A 23,103-nucleotide genomic window follows, 5' to 3' on the forward strand; every position below is an offset into this window, starting at 1 on the left:
ATCTATTGCGAACAATTGTGTGTGTTCATCTTTTATATTTCAGGCCGACGCTGTTGCTGCCGATGAGAATAAGGAGGAGCAGCAGGATTCAGAGCAAGCAACTGAGGAGAACGTTGATGAGAAAGAGTCGGTAGAAGTCGCCGATGCAGTTGAGAATGGTGATGTTGATAACGGAGCAGCTGAATCGGTTGAAGAAGGTGAAACCGAAGAAGTTTCGCACGAGAAGGCAGACAAATCATCTGCGAATGTTGTCGATAGGGAAACGGGTGTAGCTTTGGAAAAGACCGAGGTAAATGGAACAGGCGGAGAAGAGATGACAGACTGTCAGGAACAGGATAAAAGAGCGAATGAAATGAATGAGCAAGAGGTAATGAGTGATGATCGTGAAATCGTAGACGATGCTAAGGTGGAAATGGTTGAAAAGATTGAAGATGATAATGCAAATGAAGAAAAGAATGACGCAAAAGACGAGGCTGGTGATACGGTCGAAAATGGTGAGATCAGTAAGGATAGTTTGGAGACAAATCCCCCGGAACAGACGGTTCCGGACGATATTGAGCAAGATAGCTTGAACAGTCCGACAGAAATTCAAGGGACTGAAGTAGTTAATGGTGAAATAGAGCACATTAATGGCACGGGTCCACCAAGTGCAAAATCATTGAAATCTCGTAAATCTTCAGCAGCCTTATCGACAAAAGAAATTGAAAATGACTCAAGGCCTACTACTGCTATGAGAATTGGATCTGCAAGATCGATTATTGAGGATGGAAATGGAAATACAAGAGTGTTGACGTCTGCAAAGAGTACAAAATCAGAGATTGAAAATATCGAAAACAATAACGAAGATGTCATTTTATCTAGACCACAGAGCGTTTTGAATGACACTGGGTCTGTAAAATCTTCAGCAACATCTATAAAATCCGCAAAATCTCCGACAAAGTCAATGGGTTCTAGTAGATCATCGGCTAAATCAAAAGCTGGATCAGCTCAATCGACGGTTTCAAACAGAATCAACTCAGCAGTTTCAATGAAAAGCGAAACCAATGTCAAAGCATCTCAGCCTGAAGAAAAAATCCTCGAAAACGGTATCGAAGCGAACGGCTCAAGGCCATCGACAGCTAACAGTGTCAAATCGGCCTCCACCAGGACTCGCTCCGGTACATCCCAAACACCATCAGCGTCAACAGTTCGTAGCAACCATTCGGCTCAATCCGTTGTAAAGCAACGCCCGGACACTTCGGCAACGAAATCGGCAACTTCGCTAAAAAGTCGTCCAAAGGAGACAGACGATGAAGACGACGACAAGAGCGACTCCAACGACGATTCTAATCAAGCCGACGTCCAAATAGTTCATATCAAAAATAGTGATGAGGTATAATGTCTATAATCTTTGGCTTCAGTTTCACACAACCTCAAAGAGAACAAAAAATTACCTGCTATGGCCTTTTGATACTATGAAATGAACTTGATTTGAAACCTATCAATCTATGAAACATTTATATAGCGTGTCCTATCAGCAATTAATGTTGTCCATTGTTTTTTGACTAGCAAACATCAGCAACTCTAGAAGCATAATACACACGTAAACCTACTTGAAAACTTTATATCGCTGTGTCTATTAGCAGAAGTTGAACCTACCAATTTGTGTATTTTGGAAGTAGAAACATGAACTGTTTTGGAAGACCCGATTAGTGGCAATGCGAAAGCTTTCGGGAGAATCGTGAAAGAGCATCCGTGTTTGTATCTGTGTTTGTTTAATGTTCAAATATATTATGAAGCATTTTTGTCTGTCTTATCAATTGCCACCTCTCTAGTCTACCTAGCAAATAGCTTCTATCGAGATCTCTGTCTAATTATGCCGTTTTTCTTTCTTCCTATTTGCCATTTTCGCTTTAATACCGACTAATCGTTATTGTTTAGGAACTCGTCGATGACAGCAATCAATCAAACGGTCCTCCCACCGCTAAAATGACCAACGACGACGATCAAATTGGGTCACAAAATGAGACCACCCCAAGCGCGAAGACAGAAATCGATGAACCAATAGTTGAACCAAAGGCCATTGTTGAAACTCAAACTGGCACCGGAAATGGTGAACCTGACCCTGACAAACCAGAAGATGCTTCCAACAATGGCAACACGGAATCTAACAACGAAGATGGCAACAACAACGACAACGGCAACATCCCCAAAGCTGAATCTCCCAGTACGGCACTCGAGATTCAAGGCACCGTACAGGGCGAACCGGATGGAGGCCAACTGCACAGTGCCCAACCATCCGCCTCCGACCCTGATCAGTCCAATGTAATATTTTCCTTCTCATAACGACACCCCACAACCCCCGAAATCCCCCTTAGTTCGCCCCATACAGATTTTAATTAGAATAGAATCTCTCGAAGTAAAAGTTAAGTTTTTAAACGTTTTTCAACGTTACCTCTGTACATATTATCATATTTCTGTAAATCTGCACCGAAATCCTCCACCCGGAACGAACCCAATTTGCGAACCAAGTTCCACTGCGCGCAACCTTGCCTATGAATTCACCTAGATTTTCCATTTCCGTTCGCTTCTCTTCGATTTCCGTAGCATATCGGCAGCAATTTTAGATATTTTCGTTCAATAATCTCAAAGTTTTTTTTCCGATTTAAGTTTTGCAAAACTTTGACCTTAACAATGTGTGTAAAAAATTCATGAGCACCAAAAACTTGCAACCCGGTGATACCACTTTTACAGGCAGCAGTTCCCATCCAGGAGGTCATCGATCGGGGCGACATGGAACAACTGGCCGTGATAGTGCTCAGTGGATCCGGTGGAAAGTTGCTCGGTAGGCGAGCCGATCTGCCGGAGATACAAGCGTTTTTGGACAATGTGCCTTCCTACATGGTAAGTGATCTTTTATTTCAACCTACATAATCACAATTTTAATCGACAAACTTTTCACATTGCAGAACAAAATTCGACGGGTTCATATGGCCGCTCGAGAGGGAAGCTTGCGGGAGCTTCAGTCGGCCCTGGATCGGCGGAAGTTTGCAACTGCCAAGGATCAGATTTCACCTCATGGAGCGACACCGCTTCACGTGGCCACCATATTCGGACAGTCGGGTGAGTTTTCAGGCTTTAATTGAAAAATCGTAAGTGCACATAAGGATGAGGCCAAAAAAATAAATATTTCTTCGCTAGGAGCTAAAATCGGTATATGTTATGGCAACAGGCCATCTGCTAATTTACAACTTTTTTCTTCAAAGTAAAAATGCTTAAAAATGCTCAAGTTAATGTAAGATCAAAAATTATGTGGTTGAATTCACAGGAAGGAATAAATCAGTCCTACATCCATACCTTAAAATGTGTACAAACGTGCAATACTCTAAAATTTGGTAGGTACTTTTCAGATCTGTCACGATCTGCCTATGATTTTTTAGTCTAGAACCAAAACCTAACGAGCGAAACAAAAACATTCTACCTATGGAGAATTTCGAATCGATTTAATTTCCAAACAATTTTATCAAAGTTAGAACTGAGTTTTTTTGTCATCCACTCTGTATATGAGCGAGCCTGTTTGAGATGAGTATGCTTGTTTTGATAGAGGAGAGTGTCTCAAGTCTCCTGTCTAGAAAAATGAGACAACTGAAGCAAAACACATAAAAACGCGTGACGCTCTCTTACTCAAGTTTGTCGTTCAGTTTAGCCACACGTTGCAAATCTAGGATTCTTCCTCTTTTCTTTCTCGCTCCGAGAATTTCTTTGGGCCCGGCTAGTAAAACTACCCAAATGAGCGGGGCGACGAACGTGTTAACACGTCACGCCATCCAGCTTTGCAACGTCCCAGTATAGCGCGTCCTCTCAAAAATCGACAGAGCATGCAGAAAATTGAGAGTTGAGTTACCGAACTTAGAATAAAACGGTTAATCTCGGCGACACTCCGAGAACGCAAATATTCACATTCCCAGTAAGCGCATCCTGTCAAAAATCGACAGAGCATGCAAAAAATTGAGAGTTGAGTCACCGAACTTAGAATAAAACGGTTAATTTCGGCGACACTCCAAGAACGCAAATATTCTCTTTCGGTTTGTCCTGCCGAGATACCTAGAGGCAACGAATACGAATGCGTACATGCGAAATCAGTTTGAATCGTACAGTCGTACGGTGCAGTCGTAGCAATCGACTTCTATGGCAGACAAACACGCGTCTCGAAGGGAAACATGCGATTCGGATTATGTTCGTGTGTTTCTCTGGAGGGCGTGTCTTAGATTATTTCGTGGCACTCACCCAAGTTACGCGTATGGTGTGTTCCTCTCTGCCGATTAGATGATGCAAAATCGCTAGAGAGATCGATACGATCCCTCTGTCGATTTGAGTTACCTCTCTGCCGATTCATGTTTACTGGGTTCGGTTTGTCCTGCCGAGATACCTATAGAGGCAACGGATAGGAATGTGTACTTGCGAAATCAGTTTGAATCGTACACTCGTACGGTGTGCACGCATGTTATCCCTGTATTTTTTTACATGCGTGCTTCCAATCGTCGCAGTCGACTTCTCTTCTGAGGCAGGCAAACACGCGTCTCGAAGGGAAACATACAAACACGATTCGGATCGTTTTCGTTTATTTCTCTGGAGGGCGTCTCTTAGATTATTCCGTGGCACTCAACCAAGGCACGCGTATTGCGTGTTCCTCTCTGTCGATTAGATGATGCAAAATCGCAAGAGAGATCGTTACGATCCTTCTGTCGATTTGAGTTACCTCTCTGCCGATTCATGTTTACTGGGGTGTGGCTTAACTGAGCGTCTAACATGAGTAAGAGAGCGTCACACATTTTTGATGTGACGGGGCCTCCCAGGAAATACACCCGTCACCCGAATATGGGTCCCATGGCGACGAACGTGTTAAATTTTTGAAATATAGTTTTTGAATTATTAAATTTTGTTAGAAAAATTTAACAAAATATGATTTTAAGATCTTATTTCATCATTTTAAAATGTTTCTGTTGGGACACCTTATCACCCAAGAGGGTTTTTAACATTTCACACCCAGCAACCATAAAATCACATTAGAAATGATAGCTCAAATCGTTAACAATGTTAATGCGAATCGTAATTCCTACCAAATAAGTAAACGATCGTAAAAATTGTAACATAAAGTCGGTATAATTCGGATATGGAAAAAAAAGTCCGTCATGATTACAAGTTCACTCTCCCGCGTGGAATTCAGCTGAGAAAACAACTTTTTTATTCACTTGGCTATAAGCAGTGCAACCGGATTGCTAAAAATCAGATGGTTCATTTGGAAAAATTGTCCAATGAGCGAAGCAGCAAATATTGTCGCTGGCAACGGTTTGCATGCATTGAGAGCAAAACTTGCGCTCTCCAGCGTACTTTCAGCACAGAGAACTTTCAGGATATACGAATATGGTGTTGAATATCGTTCAATTTGCATAATTCTTATCGCTTAGTTAAAAATATGTATGTATAGTGTTTCCACTTTGGTAGGTAAATGCTGTTTTTTTTTTTTTGATTTTATGCAATGATTCTATAATGTATATGAAACGTATATCAAAGTTTGTTTAGAAATATATCTACAAAAATGTTTGCTGGGTACTCATATGGCGCAACACCTTACAGTGTAATTTTGATCCGTTATCGAAAAAGACTGGGTTACTCCTATTTCATGTAAAGCCTTTGTACCCTTTATAGGGTACACGGGTTTTTCTTTTGACGTCGGGTCAAACTTCACATTATTTTAAACGCTTGCGCTCTGTGGAGATGTGAGCAGTTTCAAGCGGCAAGTAACGTTGGCGTTGCATGCAAGGAATACAAAATACAAATAAAATGAGATGTTTTTAAAGGGTGATACGGTCAAAATTTGGTCAATATCAACTTGACGTATTTCTTTCAATTTTGCATTTAAAAAACCTGAACACCCCTCATTTTGAAGGTGTGTGTGTGTGCAGAATGTTGCTCCTATTTTGATTTTGGAATTCACTCTTCAGTTGTCAAAATGCCGTCCAAGGAAGAAGCGTATCAAAATTTTGCTCGCGCATCGCGAAAATCCGAGCTACACGCACGCAAAGCTGCAAAATCGCTAAAAGTTGCCAAATCCACCGTTACAAATGTAATTAAAGTGTTTGGGGAACGTTTGTCGACAGCCAGGAAGTCTGGATCGAGGGGAAATCTAAAACCGGAAGCCGCTGAGACGACAAAGAGAGTTGCCGGTAGTTTCAAGCGAAACCCTAACCTCTCTCTCCGAGATGCCGCAAATAAGCTGAGTGTATCGTCTACAACCGTGCATCGAGCCAAAAAATGAACCGGACTATCGACTTACAAGAAGGTAGTAACTCCAAATCGCGATGATAAACAAAATACGACGGCCAAAGCGCGATCCCGGAGGCTTTACACGACGATGCTGACGAAGTTTGACTGCGTGGTAATGGACGACGAAACCTACGTCAGAGCCGACTACAAGCAGCTTCCGGGACAGGAGTTTTATACGGCAAAAGGAAGGGGAAAGGTAGCAGATATATTCAAGCACATGAAACTGTCAAAGTTCTCGAAGAAATATCTGGTTTGGCAAGCCATCTGTACCTGTGGCTTGAAAAGCAACATTTTCATAGGTTCCGGGACTGTCAACCAAGAAATTTACGTGAAAGAGTGTTTGAATAAACGTCTGCTGCCTTTCCTGAAGAAACACAGTTGTTCCGTACTGTTTTTGCCGGATTTGGCATCTTGCCATTACGGTAAAAAGGCCATGGAACGGCGCCAACAACGTGCAGGTAAATTAGTTCCCAAGGACAAGATCCCTCTCAACACGCCAGAGCTCCGCCGAATTGAGAAATAATGTGAAGCGGAACCTAAAGAAGACCAAAATAACTGCTAAGGACGAGCAGCAGTTCAAGGCAAACTGGCTTTCTGCGGCGAAGAAGTTGGACAAGGTGGCTGTACATAATCTGATGGCAGGGGTTAAGAGTAAGGCCCGGCAATTCGGATTTGGAAAAGCGGACGCCTAACTGAATATATTTTCTAAATTTTATAGGTACTAATTAAACTTGAAAAAGAAATTTAATTTGATTTTTTAAATAAACGATCTTACCGATTTTCACGCGTTTTCCCTCGACCAAATTTTGACCGTATCACCCTTTAAGTTACATTTATTGAATATGAGAGTCTTCAGATGATAAAATGGGAAGCGTCTATCAATACATCTAATATAGTCTAATTGAGTTAAAACTTATTTGTCAATCAATATTTCATCTCATTATGTGAAAACGCTTACATTTATTAATTTCAAACAAAAATCCTTCGAGGTTTGTATAAATTTTATCAATTTTTTGTTAAGTTTGTATGGGAGCCCACCTTTTTGGATTTGGATTATCATAAAAACCATTCCTGGTCTTGAAAACGGATTCACACCAAATTTCACGTTGATCGGTTCAGTAGTTTCCAAAAATTGTTCGAACTGTGTCATGTTTTAATTAATTTTGTATGGGAATGTTTACCAATGCCAAAAGACATACCCCTGTTAAACAGTTTGTAACTTTTTATATATCTACATAAATAACTAAGCATAAATTTCCATATCGATCTTATGCATTCCCATATATTTTTAGTAAAAACAGTGAACAGTCGATATGCATGATCCCTTGTCCTAAACTTTCAACCCATTGTTCCACATTATGGATCAGTAAGTCTTATCTTAAAACCCTCGATGACATCGATAAAATTGTTCGTCTCTTAAAACCCCGATGCGTAATTTTAAATCCCAATCTGATGCATAACAAAAATTTTAAATAGTAAACAGAAACGAAAACTTTGGCCGGCTGCTTACTCAAAATTTGATACCTGAAATCGATCGCCCGTTCTTGAAAACTTTTTAGTGCTTTTTTTTATTTTCATCAATATTATTAAAACATTATTTGTGTTGTATGGATGATCCCTTTTGCCGGCCCCTTACACCAAGTATGATGCCTGAAATCGATTGCCCGTTCTTGAATACTCCCGTGTGCTAGTTTTGTGGTGTATGGACGACCCCCTGCAGAAGAGGTCATCCAAAAATCTAAAAACACTTTTCATCATACCTGATGTTCATGAGCTGAGCACTCATGCTAAATTTCAGCTTTCCAGGTCCTAAGGCGGCTGAATTAATCGTGGGCAAACAAAAAGTCTATGGTCCATGGTACACATGATTTTATAACATCGCAAAAAACGATATTATACAATAAAAAAAATGAAATTATTTACATACATTGCATAGGAGTACTTACTGAACGATGTTTGTAAGCGGACAGTTTCATTCGAACAACTAATGAAGGGTTTCATCTTCTTGGACCGGAAGCCCGGAACAGTCGGTACAGTTATCTCTTCAAATTAGTTGGATGAATGGTTGCCCTGAAAAATTTTGTTATGTTGAGAGTTTATTTGATATCAAATTGATTTTGGATGACCTACCTAGGAGTCCACTATCTTTTGTCCTCTCAAAGCTGTCGAAACTTTCTTACGGAGGAATCCCGTGATTCCGGTGCTATCTGGCGGCTGCGCGGCAGGAAGATTCCGAAGAGAATAAATAGGTCTGACTGGTTGTCGGAAAAGATTCTCCCAGACCCGTTCACCAAACAGAAACTAATGAAGATGTGTCGAATGTTTGGCGAAAAAATTCTTTGATTCAAATGAAAATTCATCTAAATCAATCAATTTTAAGATTGATTCTGAGTCAAAAAAAAACTTTGAATTCAACATTGGTTTAATGGAAAAAAATCGTTTCAATATAAAATTACATAAGGTTTTTGAATCAAAGATATAGCACTGAGTATAGTCAAGAAAACTTTCGGATTCGAATCCCATAAGTTGTTGACAGGTAAAATGTGTTTCCATATAAAACTAACTATACATAACTTAATATTCCAGAGGGAATGCATCTGGGGTTAATCTTAAGAGACTATTGCAAACGGAGTGGATTGCCAACCATTGTAGGTCTCTAAAGGTTGGATGCCGTCCCTCGACGAATCTGTTCCCGTTTCCCATGTTCTGTTCTTTTATCAACCCGAGCACTAAGCAATTGGAAAAAGAGGTCAAAAATGCTCAAATTAAACAGGAAAATGTACCTAAAACCAAGGATGGTCTGAATCCACTCGTTCACTCAATCGCGATGCACTCTTCAACGATTCACTCAAGCGCTCTTTCGGATCTCGCGAATCTTTGTCTGAACCGAACGCTGGGGGAAAAAGAATAACGTTGATCGAATCTGATTGTGAGTGCTGCTGGTTTTGAACGTTGAGCGCTTGCATACGGGCAGGTTTGAATCATGCAATGATGCAATCATCGACTTTCCTGGCTCCAGATATTCGTTCGCTGATCCGATTCAACTGGTTCAACTGAAAGAAGGAATCGAATCGGCAAATGATTGGCCCGCCGTTCGTTCAGATATCTTTCAATCGCCGCACACAGTATTTAAAAAAAAAATACTGCGGCCAAACGTTACACGGTAGACATTTGAATTCTTCGCAACATATTCATATTTTTTTATGATCTTTCTTATTTTTAAAGAAAAAAACTGATTTTATTGCCAAGGGGTATGAAAAATAAGTTAAAACTTTGATGTACCGTAAACTGGGGGAACTTTGATCAGCGGGGTAACTTTGATTAACATGAAATTTTTGCAGATAATCGTTCATTAACTTAGTAAAAAGTTAAAATATCTGCAAACTGTTTACTACGTTTGAAAGCCTATGAATTGTGCTACAAATAAGCTAAATTTGGTTTTTATTAGAAGATTTTTTATATTACTTAAACTATAATTTCAAAATCTCAAAATATCTCGTTATTTGAAGACTCACAAACAAACATCTCTTCTGATCAAATTTTAGCATTTAGGAGCAGATGGGTTGGTTAATGCAAAAGTTCAACTTTTTTCTTGTTGTAAGTTTAGTATAAGTGTTATTTCTATGGTCATTTGATGATAGTTTTTGAATATTAAAAAAATCGGTCATTTTCCATGAAAAAGCCGGAGAAGATAAAATGGCTAAAATCCTATCAAATGGTTAAGTTTGAAGAAAAAAATGAACATGGGAACAGAGCGAGGATTTAGGAAATTGCATGAAGATAAAATTTCGTTTGTTTTTAAGATAAAAAAAAAATATTGAGAATTGTTTATATTTTTGCCCCTCAATGTATGCAGCAACATTGTCCATCTTTTGAGTATATTTGTTTCGAGATAAAATTTGAAAGCATGTTAAAATACATTAATCAAATTTGGGAACTTTTTTGGCAGTAATAGAGAACACTATCAAAATTTTTTTCTGAAAATTAAGGTTTTAAGTCAATAATCAACTTTCCCAAAGACCGCTAGAAATTTTGACTTTTGAGAGAAAAGTTATTGAAGTTTTCTTTTAGAAAATTTTGTCCAAATTTGCAAAAACGGGTATTGAAAGTTGTTGAATGAGCTCAAATATTCATCGTCAAATATTTAATGACTTCCATGAGTGATGTGAGGAATAGTTGTAATCAAATCTTTTGGGTCTTTTGCAAAATTCAATTTTTATTTTAAGTGATGTATCTCTGAAACAAGAACATTCAATGAGATATTATTAATTGATTCAAAATAATCTTTCCATGTGTTTCCATGTACGCTTGTTTGTTTATCAGTTATGAAAAATCAATTTTACCCAAAACTGACCAATTTTAAAATTTACACACGCCATTTCACCAAAACTAGAGGTGAGAGACTAAATTTGACAAATGTTTTGAATTTTAAGACGCAAATTTTTTCCAAAATCCGTTTTTGAAACAAAGGTACCAAAAATGCTGTTTCCCTGTGTTATTTATTAATATAAAAATGAAGATTAGTTTGGATTAAAATTTGTTCAAATTTGAAACTAATCATGAGTTTTATTTCATCATAAAAGGCTAAATTTTGATGAAAAAATAACAACACTATGAACATAAATTGGCAAATGTGGTAAATATATGAATAATAAATGTATGATGAAAACATTATAAACTTATGATTAAACCATCGCAAAGTTTAGACAAAAAAATTACAAAAAAAAAACAAAAATATTGAAAATTCTATTAAAACTGCGCCACAGAAAACCATCACAGAAGTTTTGGTTCAAATCACAGAATTCGAGAAATTTTTTTATCAAAAACATAGTTATTTTTTGGAAACCTTGGGCTTGAATAATCAATAGTTTCTTGTCTTAAATCATTCTAGATGAAGCTTTGAACTTGCTTGAAGAATTGAAACATTTTTTTATAATTTTTCATGGATTTTTCAATACATGTTAACAAAAACAGTCGAAAAACGGAAGAATACACAAAAAAAGTTATGAAGTATTTAAAGTTAATAATTGAAGATATTATTTTAATAATAAGATGAACAAGTTGTATAATCTCTTTTCACCGATAATGAAAATGGATACATTTCTTTTTTCACTACATTTATACCCATCATCTCTTAAGTTGATGTATACACATTTCTTAAAATCGAAAATGGGTAATATTTTGCTTTAAAAACGGTTTTTGATAAAAGTAGTTTCTGAATTATCAATTTCATAATTCAAACAACAAATCAAATGTATTAATGAGACTACTCATCATAAAAAAGGATCCACCTAATGCTGACGCTCGAGCTACTTTCAGAAGCGCCCGAACGCAGGCAACCAAACTGTAGCAAAACCAAATTTGCGAGCAGAACGAATGATCGGATGCGGTCGAAAGAATTGCAATCATCAATCGCTCGCTGATGATATTCGTCTGCGATTCTTCTGTGCAGAATCATCTTCCAAAGCAATCGCTTGATGATTGGATTATAGCATCGCAGACAGGCAACCCAATCGCCTCCTGAATGAACTAAAGACGTTGGCTGGAAAGTCCGATTGGTTCGCTCACTGAGTGCCATCGTGTGTAATTTTTTCGAATGCGTTCGGGGAATGGGTTACCTCAAAGAGTGAGAGAATCATTTTATGTTCGTCGATTTATTCGCCAATCACCATCCTTGCCTAAAACGTACAAGTTGGGAATCAAAACTTGAAAATAGAAAACTGTATGTTTAAAGGAATAGAGACAATAGGTGGTAAGAATAAGAAAATAGCAATTGCTTCGATAGCTTTTACTTAGCTCGAACTTTAGAATGGCAAAATCTTAAAGCATTTGCTCAACTAGATATGAAAAAGCAAATTAAAACATTTACTTTAAAACAGCTCCGGATTAAAAATATGCATGAAATTCGAAGTATTTGACTTACAAAACTGCTCCAAATTAGCAAAAGCAATTACTAGAGCTTTATTCATATCAGCCAATGATATAGCTTGTGATATAGCTCAGTTGGCAAGTCTGTTGTCTCCTGAGCCGATGTCCGCGAGTTCGAGCCCAAGAGTAAACATCGAACGCAGTTGTACCGGATAAGTTTTTCAATAACAATCCGCCAACTGCAACGTTGATAAAGTCGCGAATGCCATAAAGATGGTAAAACGACTATAATCGAAACAAAAAAAAAAAAATATCAGCCAATGTTTCTCATTTTTGTTAAAATTTAGTGTTTTATTGGCTTTTTTAGATGTTTCCTCAGTTTTGAGGCTCGTTGATTCTTTTATAAGTTTATAGGATAATTTCATGTCAGTTCTGTAAACAGAAATAATAAGATTCAGAATCAAATTTAGACTTCTCTAAATTTTATTCTGAATCTTATTATTTTCAGGTTCCCTTCCCATCCAAAAGTACTCAAGTTTTCTCAAGAGTAACACGTGTTGGCTACCACAGAATTATTTAACGTTGGTTCTGTGTGACCCAATCGTGATGAAACAATTTATTCTTTGTGCATCTCGAATGACTAAAAATACTAACCACCATTACAGCAATTAAGTACTCAATCAAAACTCTTTCGTCGCATGTCACTGTCATCTGGTAAATTACCAGTGATGCCTCCAGGCAGCGTTTGACGCATCTCATATATTGCTCGAAGGGTATCATATTATGTTGTGTATAAATTTTCGTAGCACACTGTATTTAGCTAGCAAACGATTGACTGACTATAAATTCAATTTTTTTTTCCAGTTTTAAATGTTCTGTTGTGATGTATATACGTATTACTATTGGAAAATGCTTGATTTGAGTTAGCTGAAGAATTGTGATCTAAACATCAACCTATAGTTATTAAAATGAGTTTATTTCATATTTTCCATATGTTTTCCATGAAGAAATTCACTATAAATAGTTACTTTTAACTCAGAATCATTAGGCAGGCTAATACGTGCCGAGAAAGACATGTTTTTTTCATCTGCCAAAATCAAGCAAGTGAAAAAATAAAAATTAATTGAAGAACTTGAAACTGAACTTGAAGAACTGTTGAAATGAAAAAAATTGCTATAAATTGCAACACATCAAGTTTAACCAGGGATTTTCAAAAACGCGTACCGATCGAGCAGCGAGGGCAATCCTACAAGAAATGGATCCACGATGGATTAAAAGGAGTCTCCCATGATGTCCATTTTACGCACAGGATTAGTGACTCAGGAAGTTGGATGAAAATTTTTGGAAAGCAGTTTTTTTTCATTCAAGGATAAGTACACATTCTTTTCTTTCAATAACTAGAGCATTACTAAAGTTATTCATTTTTGTACAAAAATATGACAAGCTAATTTGACATTATATTTTGACATCTATACATACTATACAAATTTTTCATCGAATACGTACAAACTCTAGTAAAACTTAAATTTTCATAGTGACAGGAAAAACCCGAAACCATTTAAATTTTGAGATAAAATTAATAGAATTTGTGAAAAGACTAAGTATTTGTCATACTTCCATACTGGTTAACAAGTTTTGGGAAACAGATGTAAGATATTTTAGGGCCTTACGTTGAATTTATTTTTTCATCTTTACTTCATATTCAAAAACCAGTGTAAAAAACCAACAAGCTTAGAATTCATCATTATTTGAAAATAATGATCAATAAGGCCTCATCCTTTTGATTTCTGATAAAATTTTGATATGTAGTTATCTAAAAAAACTCATCTGAATTGAACAGTTTTAAAACCAAATAACAGGAGCTTAGGAGAATAGAATTTAACACTGATTACATAACACTAGTCAAAAGTGTTTCCTAGTCATATCCTTTTTACCCAATCCAAACAAAAATTGATTTGCTAGGATGCAGAGGTAACCTCGGTCCTAAAGCATGAAATATTATTCTTTCAATCCCTTTCTCTATTTTCCTTCTATCCATTGACTACTAGGACGTGGCCGGCGCCGTTATTGATGTATAAAGAGAGAGCATCAGTTTTGTTCATTGTGGATGTGCTGTCAATCCCAAATACCATTCATTTGACCTCTGGACAAAATTGATGGCCTCGGTCAATCACGGAGTAGCAACCATTGGCGATGTGGAATTAGTTCTACTGAGCCACACCTGCGAACGTGGAATTTGAAATGCGTTTGCTTAATATCGATAAAAATATATTTAAAGTTTCACGAAACTTATAAAAAACTACTGATTGAGATTATATTGCATGTTGCATTTCACGTTCAATGATTTAAGGTGGATGTGAGTAGTCAATTAAGCTAAGCTAAGCTAAGCTAAGAATCATTAGGCAGGCTAATAATGCACCTTCCTTTGATGAGATATTAATGATAAATCGATAGACTATCACAGCAATAAGCATAAGTTTTATTCTAATAGAAGTAAATTATCGAAACCTGATTTCTTTTGCCACGGCTTGATCAAAGATTGTGAGAGCATGATTTTATTAAAACTTAATATCTTTCTAAGGTGCTCCATAGTTAATAACGCTTGATTACAAATCTATATATATATATAAAAAGCAATTTCTGTATGTTTGTTTGTTTGTTTGTTTGTTCTCTATAGACTCAGCCGTCTTAAGAGTTAGAGCTCTGAAATTTGGCATGGATGCTCATTAGGACCAGGAATGATGAAAAATGTTTTCAGATTTTCGAATGACCCCTTCTGAAGGGGGTCGTCCATACAAGACAAATATTGTTTTCGCGATATTGACGTTACTTTTTGTCGGATCGTGTTGAAAATTTGCACACGAATGTTTTGAAAGACGAGCAATTGATTTCAGGTGTCAAATTTTGTGTAAGGGGTCAGCCAAAGGGATCGTCCATATTAACTGTTCGTTGTTTTTGCGATATTGACGTTATTATACATCGTAGTCAGATGAAAATTGATACAGGATAGTTTTGAGGGACGTGCAATCGATTTGAGGTATTAAATTCAGTGTAAGGGGCCGGCAAAAAGGGTCGTCCATATCAAATTTTCAATATCTTAGTGATATTGACGTTTTCATACATCGGGTTGGGATGAAAATTTGCACATATGGGTTATTAGGGACAAACAACTGATATCAATTATCCTAATTAAAAACAGAGGTCGGCCAAAGGGGTCGTCTATATTAATTATTCACTGTTAATGCGATATTGTCGTTATTATACATCGGATTCAGATGAAAATTGGTACACGAGAGTTTCGAGGGACGAGCAATGGATTTCTGGTATTAAATTCAGTGTAAGGGGCCGGCAAAGGGGGTCGTCCATATTAACCTTTCAATATTTTTATAACATCGTCGTTATTTGGCATCGGATTGGGATGAAAATTTGCACACGGTACTATTCGGGGACGGACAATCGATTTTAGATGACAAATGTTTCGCCAGGGGTCGACGGAAGGGGTCGTCCATATTTATGAATTTTTCACTGTTTTTAGCAATATTGACGTTATTATGCAATGGATTGCTTTGAAAATTTGCATACGGGAGTTTTGAGGGAAAGGCAATCGATTTCAGATATCAAAGATTGTATAAGAGGCCACCGAAATAGGTTTAACTTTTTGGCAATAATTGTGTTGTTATGCAACGATCGAGTCAAAATTTATACACGGGGTTTTTTTGTGGCACGGTCAATTGATTCCTGATTTCAAATTTAGAGGCAGACGACAGAAAAAGTAATCTTCCAATATTTTTTGCAATTATTACTTTACAATGAATTGCATCTGGAAAGTGCATCTGAAAAATGTTCGGCAATTGACTTTCACACAAACTGTTCATGACATATTCCAAGTTGAAAGCGAAACGGAGTTCGTATGGGATCAGCTCGTTCATTTATATATGTATATCAAAGTTGCTATCAAATTAAATGGAAGGTCTTCTTAAGTCATATTCTATTATATTTTTTCGGTATGTTGTGAAAATAGGGTGCATTAAGTTTGAAATGTTACAATGTTGGTCATAATTTAGTACCTTCTAACATTTGGTTTCTCAAACCAGGTTTAAAAAAGAGTGTTGGGATCAAAAAGTGGTCAAACTTAATTGCGTGTAAATCGATTATTTGTTTATAAAAAAAATCAAAGTATCTTTCTTTTTTAAGTACAATATGTTTTAAAGACGGAAAAAATATTCAGTTAAGACTTCCAAATTGGCGATACTTTCGTTTGACGCCTGCCATCAGATTTTGTACAGTCACCTTATCCACTTTCTTCGGCGCTGAACGCCAGTTTGCTTTGAACTGCTTCTCGCTGCTTACAGTTTTTTGGGTCTTCTTACGGTTTTGCTAAACTATCTTCCGATATTTTTCGATTGGAAGAAGGTCTGGTGTGTTGGGAGGGTTCTTATCCTTGGCACAACCTGAATGTTGTTAGCGGCAAACCAATCCATGGCCTTTTTTTATAATGTCAGGATGCCAAATCTGGCCAACACAGCACAGCAAAAGTCATGTTACTTCAGGAAAGGCAGCAAACCGTTTGAAGACACTTTTTTACGTAAATTTCCTGGTTGACGGTCCCGGCTGCAACAAAAATGTCGCTTTACAAGCCTCAGATACAGATAACTTCCTAAACCAGATACTTCTAAGCAAACTTTGATAGTTTAATCTGCTTAAAAATGTCTACCACCTTTCCTCATCCGGATGCTGTATAAAACTCTTGCCGAGGAAGCTGTCTGAAGTCTGCCTTGGCGTGGGTTTCGTCGTCGATTACCAGTAGTTTACCACGCAATCAAACTTTGTCAACAATGTCTTATACAGCTTTCGAAATCTTGTTTTTGCCGTAAGGTTTTGCTTTTCATTACTATTATAAGTCGATATTCCGGATCGTTTTTAAGCTTCATGGACGGTTGTAGACGGTATTCCCAACTAATTGGCGACATCTTGGGAGTTTCGCTTGAAAGTGCTGGCCACTCTTCTGTTCGTCACTGTGGCTCCCGGATTTCGATTTCCCCCAGAGCCCGGATCCTAGTTGTTGAAATACGTTCCCCGGACACTTTTATTTCTTTGGTGACGGTTGATTTCAACGATTTGAGTTTTATGTAAGGACATAAAATTTCTTTCGAGAGATTTTCTATCTTCTCCAATTTTCCCACCAAAAGCGATCAAATCATGAATTCAAGAAAAATTCGATTGTTGTGACTGACGAAACAGATGAACATTATTATATGAACATTATTTTGATAAACAGTAGAGCAGAATGAGGATACTTGATCTCTGGGGATATCTGATTCCTTCGCTATAACTCGAAACAGGAATGTCTCACAAATATCAAATGTTCTAGAAAAGTGTGCGTTATCTCAACAAATTAAAAAAAAAATGGAAGTTATTGAACTTTGTTTGAGAAATTCAACAAAATGTATTTTTTTTATCACTTCCAAAAGTTTCTCACATGAAAAAATTATGATAAAAATATTTATTCCAATATGTCAATCGTTTGAGCATAATATGAACTTCATAATGCCATATTTTCAAAGCAAAAGTAAACTCAATTTTTTTTTTTGAAAAAGTTTTCCAAAATGAATGTGATGGGTTTAGTTGATCCTTAGAGTCTAAAAAGATATATTTTTCTTCTGAATGGATCGTGATCATGGTTATCATGAAATTACTAATATCTGTCCAATAACTAATGTTTATCCAGTAATTATCCGTTAAAAGGACTAAAAATACTGTATTTATCCGAAAACTAGAAAATTGCGCCTTAATGTATGCAATTCCTCTAGGATAGTAGATAAACTTTTAGAATTCTCTTTGTTTGATACTTACAAACTAGGAAGTGAGAACTAATATGGCAAAAAATAGTGAATGGACTTTTTATCATCCGATTCTCTCCGGTTTCGGTTCTCTCTACGAACGAAAATCCGAATCTTCAACTCAAACGTCAAATCCGTATTGCTGTACGGGTGCGAAACTTGGTGCACATATGCGGTAACGACGCGAAAACTGCAAGTATTTGTAAACCGCTGCCTGCGGAATATCATCCGCGCTTGGTGGCCTGGCAACTGGATCTAGAATGAGGAACTGCATCGCCGGTGTCATCAAAGGGCGCTAGAAATCGAGATTCGGGAACATAAATGGAGATGGATTGGGCACACGCTGCGAAGAGATGATAACGAGATTTGCAGAGAGGCGCTAGATTGGAATCCAGAAGGTCATCGAAGAAGAGGCAGACCCAGAAACTCGTGGCGGCGAAGCCTAGCTGCTGAAATCCGAACTGTCGACGAGAATCTTGACTGGGACCAGATGAAGACGCTGGCTCCGGATCGTCAACAGTGGAGGTCTTTTACCACGGCCCTATGCACCGGAGGATCGGCGCGGGATCATTAAGTAAGTAAGTACGGAAATGCTTCTAGTTCATCTACGAGTTCTTGTATCGTTCTAATTTTTAGAGCATATAAACTTGAAATTACACGCTGTCAGAAAATGCTAAAGACGGCGAGTTGCCAAATTTTCCCAAAAAGATATAATGAAAATAAGAAAAGGGGATCAAGTTCCCCATTTTTCTCTACTATTCGTGCAGAAGGTACATTTGAAAACAAAAATGGCTAAAAATAAAAAAAATTAACCTACTCATTACATTTACTAGACATAATAATAAAAAAAAATCCAGTAACTGGAATCACTGATTTATTATTTTTTTTTTTTAAACGCTGTTGAACATTTCTATATGTTCCCACACATGAACACAGACTACCCCAAATTTGTATGGGATTTTTCAAGCTTGTGTTATGCGCTGTAGGCTCAAATTGATTCTAGATCAAGTACAAGGTCTCACACCAAATTTGGGCCAGATCGGATCACGCGAAGGGGTCGTTCTATGAGCCTAAAGTTTGTATGGGATTTTGAGACATTTTGTTCGGGAGGAACATTAAAATTCAGTTATTCATAAAAAACTTTGGTCTCCTTCGGCCGATTTCTTTTGAAAACGGTTGTCCTTAAAGCCTAAACTATGACGAATATTTCATCCGAGAACTGCATTTCATTTCGACCAGTGATAAAAAAGTTATTAGACTTCAAAAATGGGGTAACTTTAGTCTTAATTTAGGCTTTAAGAAAAACAGTTTTCAAAAGAAATCGGCCGAAAGGGACCAAAGTTATTCATGAAAAACTGGATTTCTATGTTCTTCCCAAACAAAATGTCTTAAAATCCCATACAAACTTTAAGCTCGTTGAAAAACCCCTTCCCATGATCCGATCTGGCCCAAATTTGGCGTGAGATCTTGTACTAGGCCTAGGATCAATTTAAGCCTACAGCGCATATCTTTTTCAAATGTTGAGTTATTTGGGGCACTCTAATGTACAAGCTTGAATAAAAAAAATCTAGAAACCTGTGGAAAACTTGAATTGCTGTCATTTGAATAAGCCGTAAAAATTGACGAGGAACAGTGCCATCAGTTTCGCTGTTTAAAAGTTATGAAATAACTTCTGCAATGATACCCAGCAAACATTTTTGTAGATATATTTCGCAACTAACTTTTTTATACGTTTCATACACTATATAGAATCATCTAATAAAACTCGAAAAAATATCATTTACCTACCAAAGTGGAGTCAATATATATACAAATTTTTAACTTCTGGCTTACGCGATAAGAATCAATCAAATTGGACAATACTCATCACCTTATTCGTGCATCCTGAAAGTACGCGAGAGAGCGCAAGTTTGGCTCTCAATGCACGCAAACTGTTGCCAGCGACAATATTTGCTGCTTCTCTCATCGGACATTTTTGCCAAATGAACCATCTGATTTTTGGCAACCTGGTTAAACTGCGTATTGCAAAGATGTTGTTTTCTCACTTGAATCCCGCGTTGGAAATCAAATTATCAAACATGGTGGACTTTTCATCATATCCGATTTATACCGACTTAAAGTAACGATTTTTACGATCGTTTACTTATTTGGTAGGAGTTGCGATTCGGCTTAAAAATAGTTACGATTTCAGCTTTCATTTCTTAAGCGATTTAAGGTTTGCTGGGTATATGAACACAAAAATAAACAAACTTAGACAATATTTTTACATTGTTCTTTTTATTTACCAATTGAAGTTGTTGACTGTATTTTTACGGTGTTGCCAGAATCAATAACAATTTTGTTAAAGGATTTCTTTTTCCAAAATTTCTTTTTTCTTCAAGGTGTTTGAGAATTTCCTTAGAGTTGTCAGTGAAATTTTGTACAGTATAATTTTATAAATGGATCTATATAAAAAGTTAGGAACACTCTAAAGAACATCCACTCGATATTTTTGAAATTTCAGAAATCTACTTGGTAAATTGAAACATTTCAATATGAAGATAGGGAGGTAGCACAATTTCGAAACACATTGAATCGACAATCAACAATCGCATCCTGGTGCAATTATACTTTAACGACTAGACACGCGAGGGAAGCAAACAGTTCCGGTACCATCCTACCCGACTCTTCCCCACATTTCCCCCACCCCCCTTCGCTTTGGTTATCATTCTGAGAGGGGTTGGTGGAGGGGGTTTACAAATGATGACTAATGGAATACCGATTCGAAGGACCTTCACTCATATCGGGTACTTTCCGTGATGGAGAAGGCTTTCGACCTAGTTTTCAATTCAATCGAGTCTAGAATTCGCTATTGAAAGGATGTCCTCCGACGATATTGCCGAAGGCAGTAACACGGTTGAGCAAGATCAACCTTTGGAAGCTTCAGAAGCTGACCAAGTTCCGGACATCAATAGTACGCGCGATAGATAGCACGGGGGTGTTTAGAATTTAGTTGAAAATAACATTATTCAGCATATCGCGTTTTGTTGAAATTCTAAGGAATTGTTTTGTTTTTCCTATTTTTTCTACTGCGGACAGGTATTGTGCGGTATTTGGCTGGACGGTTCCCGGAAACGATGACCGCAACCGATGACAACGGTCGAACGCCACTACACTATGCGGCAACCTTGAAGGACAACGGCCACTTCTACAACCTACTGACCCACCTAGGGGCGAATTCCAAGGCTGAAGATAACGTAAGTGTCTTCGGCTTGACTTGACATGTGGTTTGGTTTTAGTTGTGGAAAACTTTTTTTTTATTTCCCCTGTGATGCATTATTTAAATTCAATCGGCACAAGAACGGGTATGGGTGGCTTAGTGGTTGTATCGTGGAATGAATTTCAACAGCTGTCGCGATTCAATTGATGAATATTGAAAATGAAGTTTTAATGAGACTTTGGTGCCGAGACTATCGATCGGTTTTAGAAGGTTAAAGCTACAATCAAACCTACTCACCGTTGTTCTTCTGTGTGCCTTCTGAAAAGAAACTTCTGTTTTTCATTCATGTGCAATCAGTTGAACCATCCGGCCGAGTTCTACCTGGATCACGAGGGCACCAAGGATCTGCTTTCGCACCGGCAGCTGCTGCTCGATTATGGTGCCGAAGAGGACCTCGCAGACGAGATGCTCAATGATCAAGGTAAGACTAGAGCTGACCGATCGATAAAGCTTAACGCAAGCCTGATGTAGAAAAATTTCAACGAGTGCCAGCTCTTGAGACGCTAGATGTTGTCCACTTGATCTACCTTTTGGTTTATCACGTTTTTTCCTACAAATAGTTTCCCATGAATGGTTCCGATATTGGGCTTCACATACTTTTAGTAATGCTTGGGCAGATCATATAGTTTAATAGAGAGAAAACTAATTAATGAAAAAATAAATAGTTAACGACTATGAAATTGTTACATTTTAAATCAATGCATTTTTCAATGACAATATCGAATTTTTCAATATGTCATCAGATAGGAAATAGACTTTTTTCGTGTCTGAACGCAATACAGTGATGGAACTATCAAATTAAAGCACTTTTGTATGGATAAATTCCTCTATAATTCATATTTGAGGAAAACCAACTATTACACGGTTATTAAAGAAAACATGATTCACCTACAACTTCAACATACATTTTTAACATGTTCAGTTAGTTTATACAGTTCGGTATATTATTGTATGCCTATTGGAAATTGTAGCCAAAAAATTTAATATTCTTACCGAACAACCAAATTTTGTTACAAAAATAAGAGAAAAAAAACGAAATCCACCCAACCTAAGTATTGTTGTTCAAACTGTTCAAACTGGTTGAATTGACAAATGTAAGGTAGTGCGAACGGGGGGAGGGAGGACGTAGGAGTTCAACCCCCCCCCCCCCCCCCCCCATGGATAATTTGTCCAAGTAATATTTTCAGGGCAAAAATGAATTTACCGGGAAATCATTTGACACAAAAGGTTTAAAAAAAAAGTGTTATTGTGAATTTAAATTTAAAAAAATTGAAACATCGCTGGTGAACTGACAACAAAACACAGACTTCCGACAATCTAGTATTCATTTTTCTTTGTCGACTCGGAAGTCTTTCGGAAGTCGGAAGTCCGGACTTTCGAAGTAAAATTTAGTGCTGGCGCGTTAACAACGAACATGTCAGAAACTTTGCTCGCTTCCGGCGCTATTCTATCTTACATTACTCTAGGCCTAAGACATTTCATTTTACGACCCAATCTCTATGATTGTATCTATGATGTTTCCGAATTGAAACTAATTTTTAATTGTAGATTTTGATTGTCAATTCAGCTAACCTTTTGTTCTGAAACTGAAATCTTGACCCTACCCCAAGAAAAACCCCGGCGGTTAAAAATGAACAAAAAGGTGTTTATTTAAAAAAAAAACTAAAATTTTGTCTGCAAACCCTGTCTGGGGTAAGTGTGGACGGCTTTCTAAAGACTTGATGTTTTGCTATATTTGGCATTTGGATCATGAAAAGTTGGGTAAAGTAGGATAACGGACTTATTTTGGACCAGAGGAACAATTTTGGGCCACCTTGTCTAGTTCTTTTA

General features: G+C 37.4%; 2 protein-coding genes across 10 annotated transcripts in view; both read left to right on the forward strand.

Moving 5' to 3' along the window:
• Positions 1-23,103, forward strand: part of LOC129741846 (uncharacterized) — a 138,891-nt gene that overhangs the window by 96,711 nt on the left and 19,077 nt on the right. For 4 of the 9 annotated variants that reach the window (XM_055733639.1, XM_055733645.1, XM_055733643.1 and 1 more), the window contains 6 exons: positions 44-1,372; positions 1,921-2,304; positions 2,734-2,883; positions 2,949-3,102; positions 21,093-21,250; positions 21,571-21,694. In XM_055733639.1, the coding sequence (XP_055589614.1) occupies positions 44-1,372; positions 1,921-2,304; positions 2,734-2,883; positions 2,949-3,102; positions 21,093-21,250; positions 21,571-21,694 (2,299 nt within the window). Of the gene's footprint in view, positions 1-41; positions 1,373-1,920; positions 2,305-2,733; positions 2,884-2,948; positions 3,103-21,092; positions 21,251-21,570; positions 21,695-23,103 lie in introns of all 9 variants that reach the window. The other 5 variants (XM_055733640.1, XM_055733646.1, XM_055733642.1 and 2 more) reach the window with 4 other exon arrangements.
• LOC129741851 (DNA-binding protein RFXANK) overlaps positions 1-23,103 on the forward strand; it is a 134,388-nt gene that overhangs the window by 83,394 nt on the left and 27,891 nt on the right. The gene's annotated exons all lie outside the window — the stretch shown is intronic.

The sequence above is a fragment of the Uranotaenia lowii genome, chromosome 2 (genome assembly GCF_029784155.1).
Source record: "Uranotaenia lowii strain MFRU-FL chromosome 2, ASM2978415v1, whole genome shotgun sequence".
NCBI lineage: Eukaryota > Metazoa > Arthropoda > Insecta > Diptera > Culicidae > Uranotaenia > Uranotaenia lowii.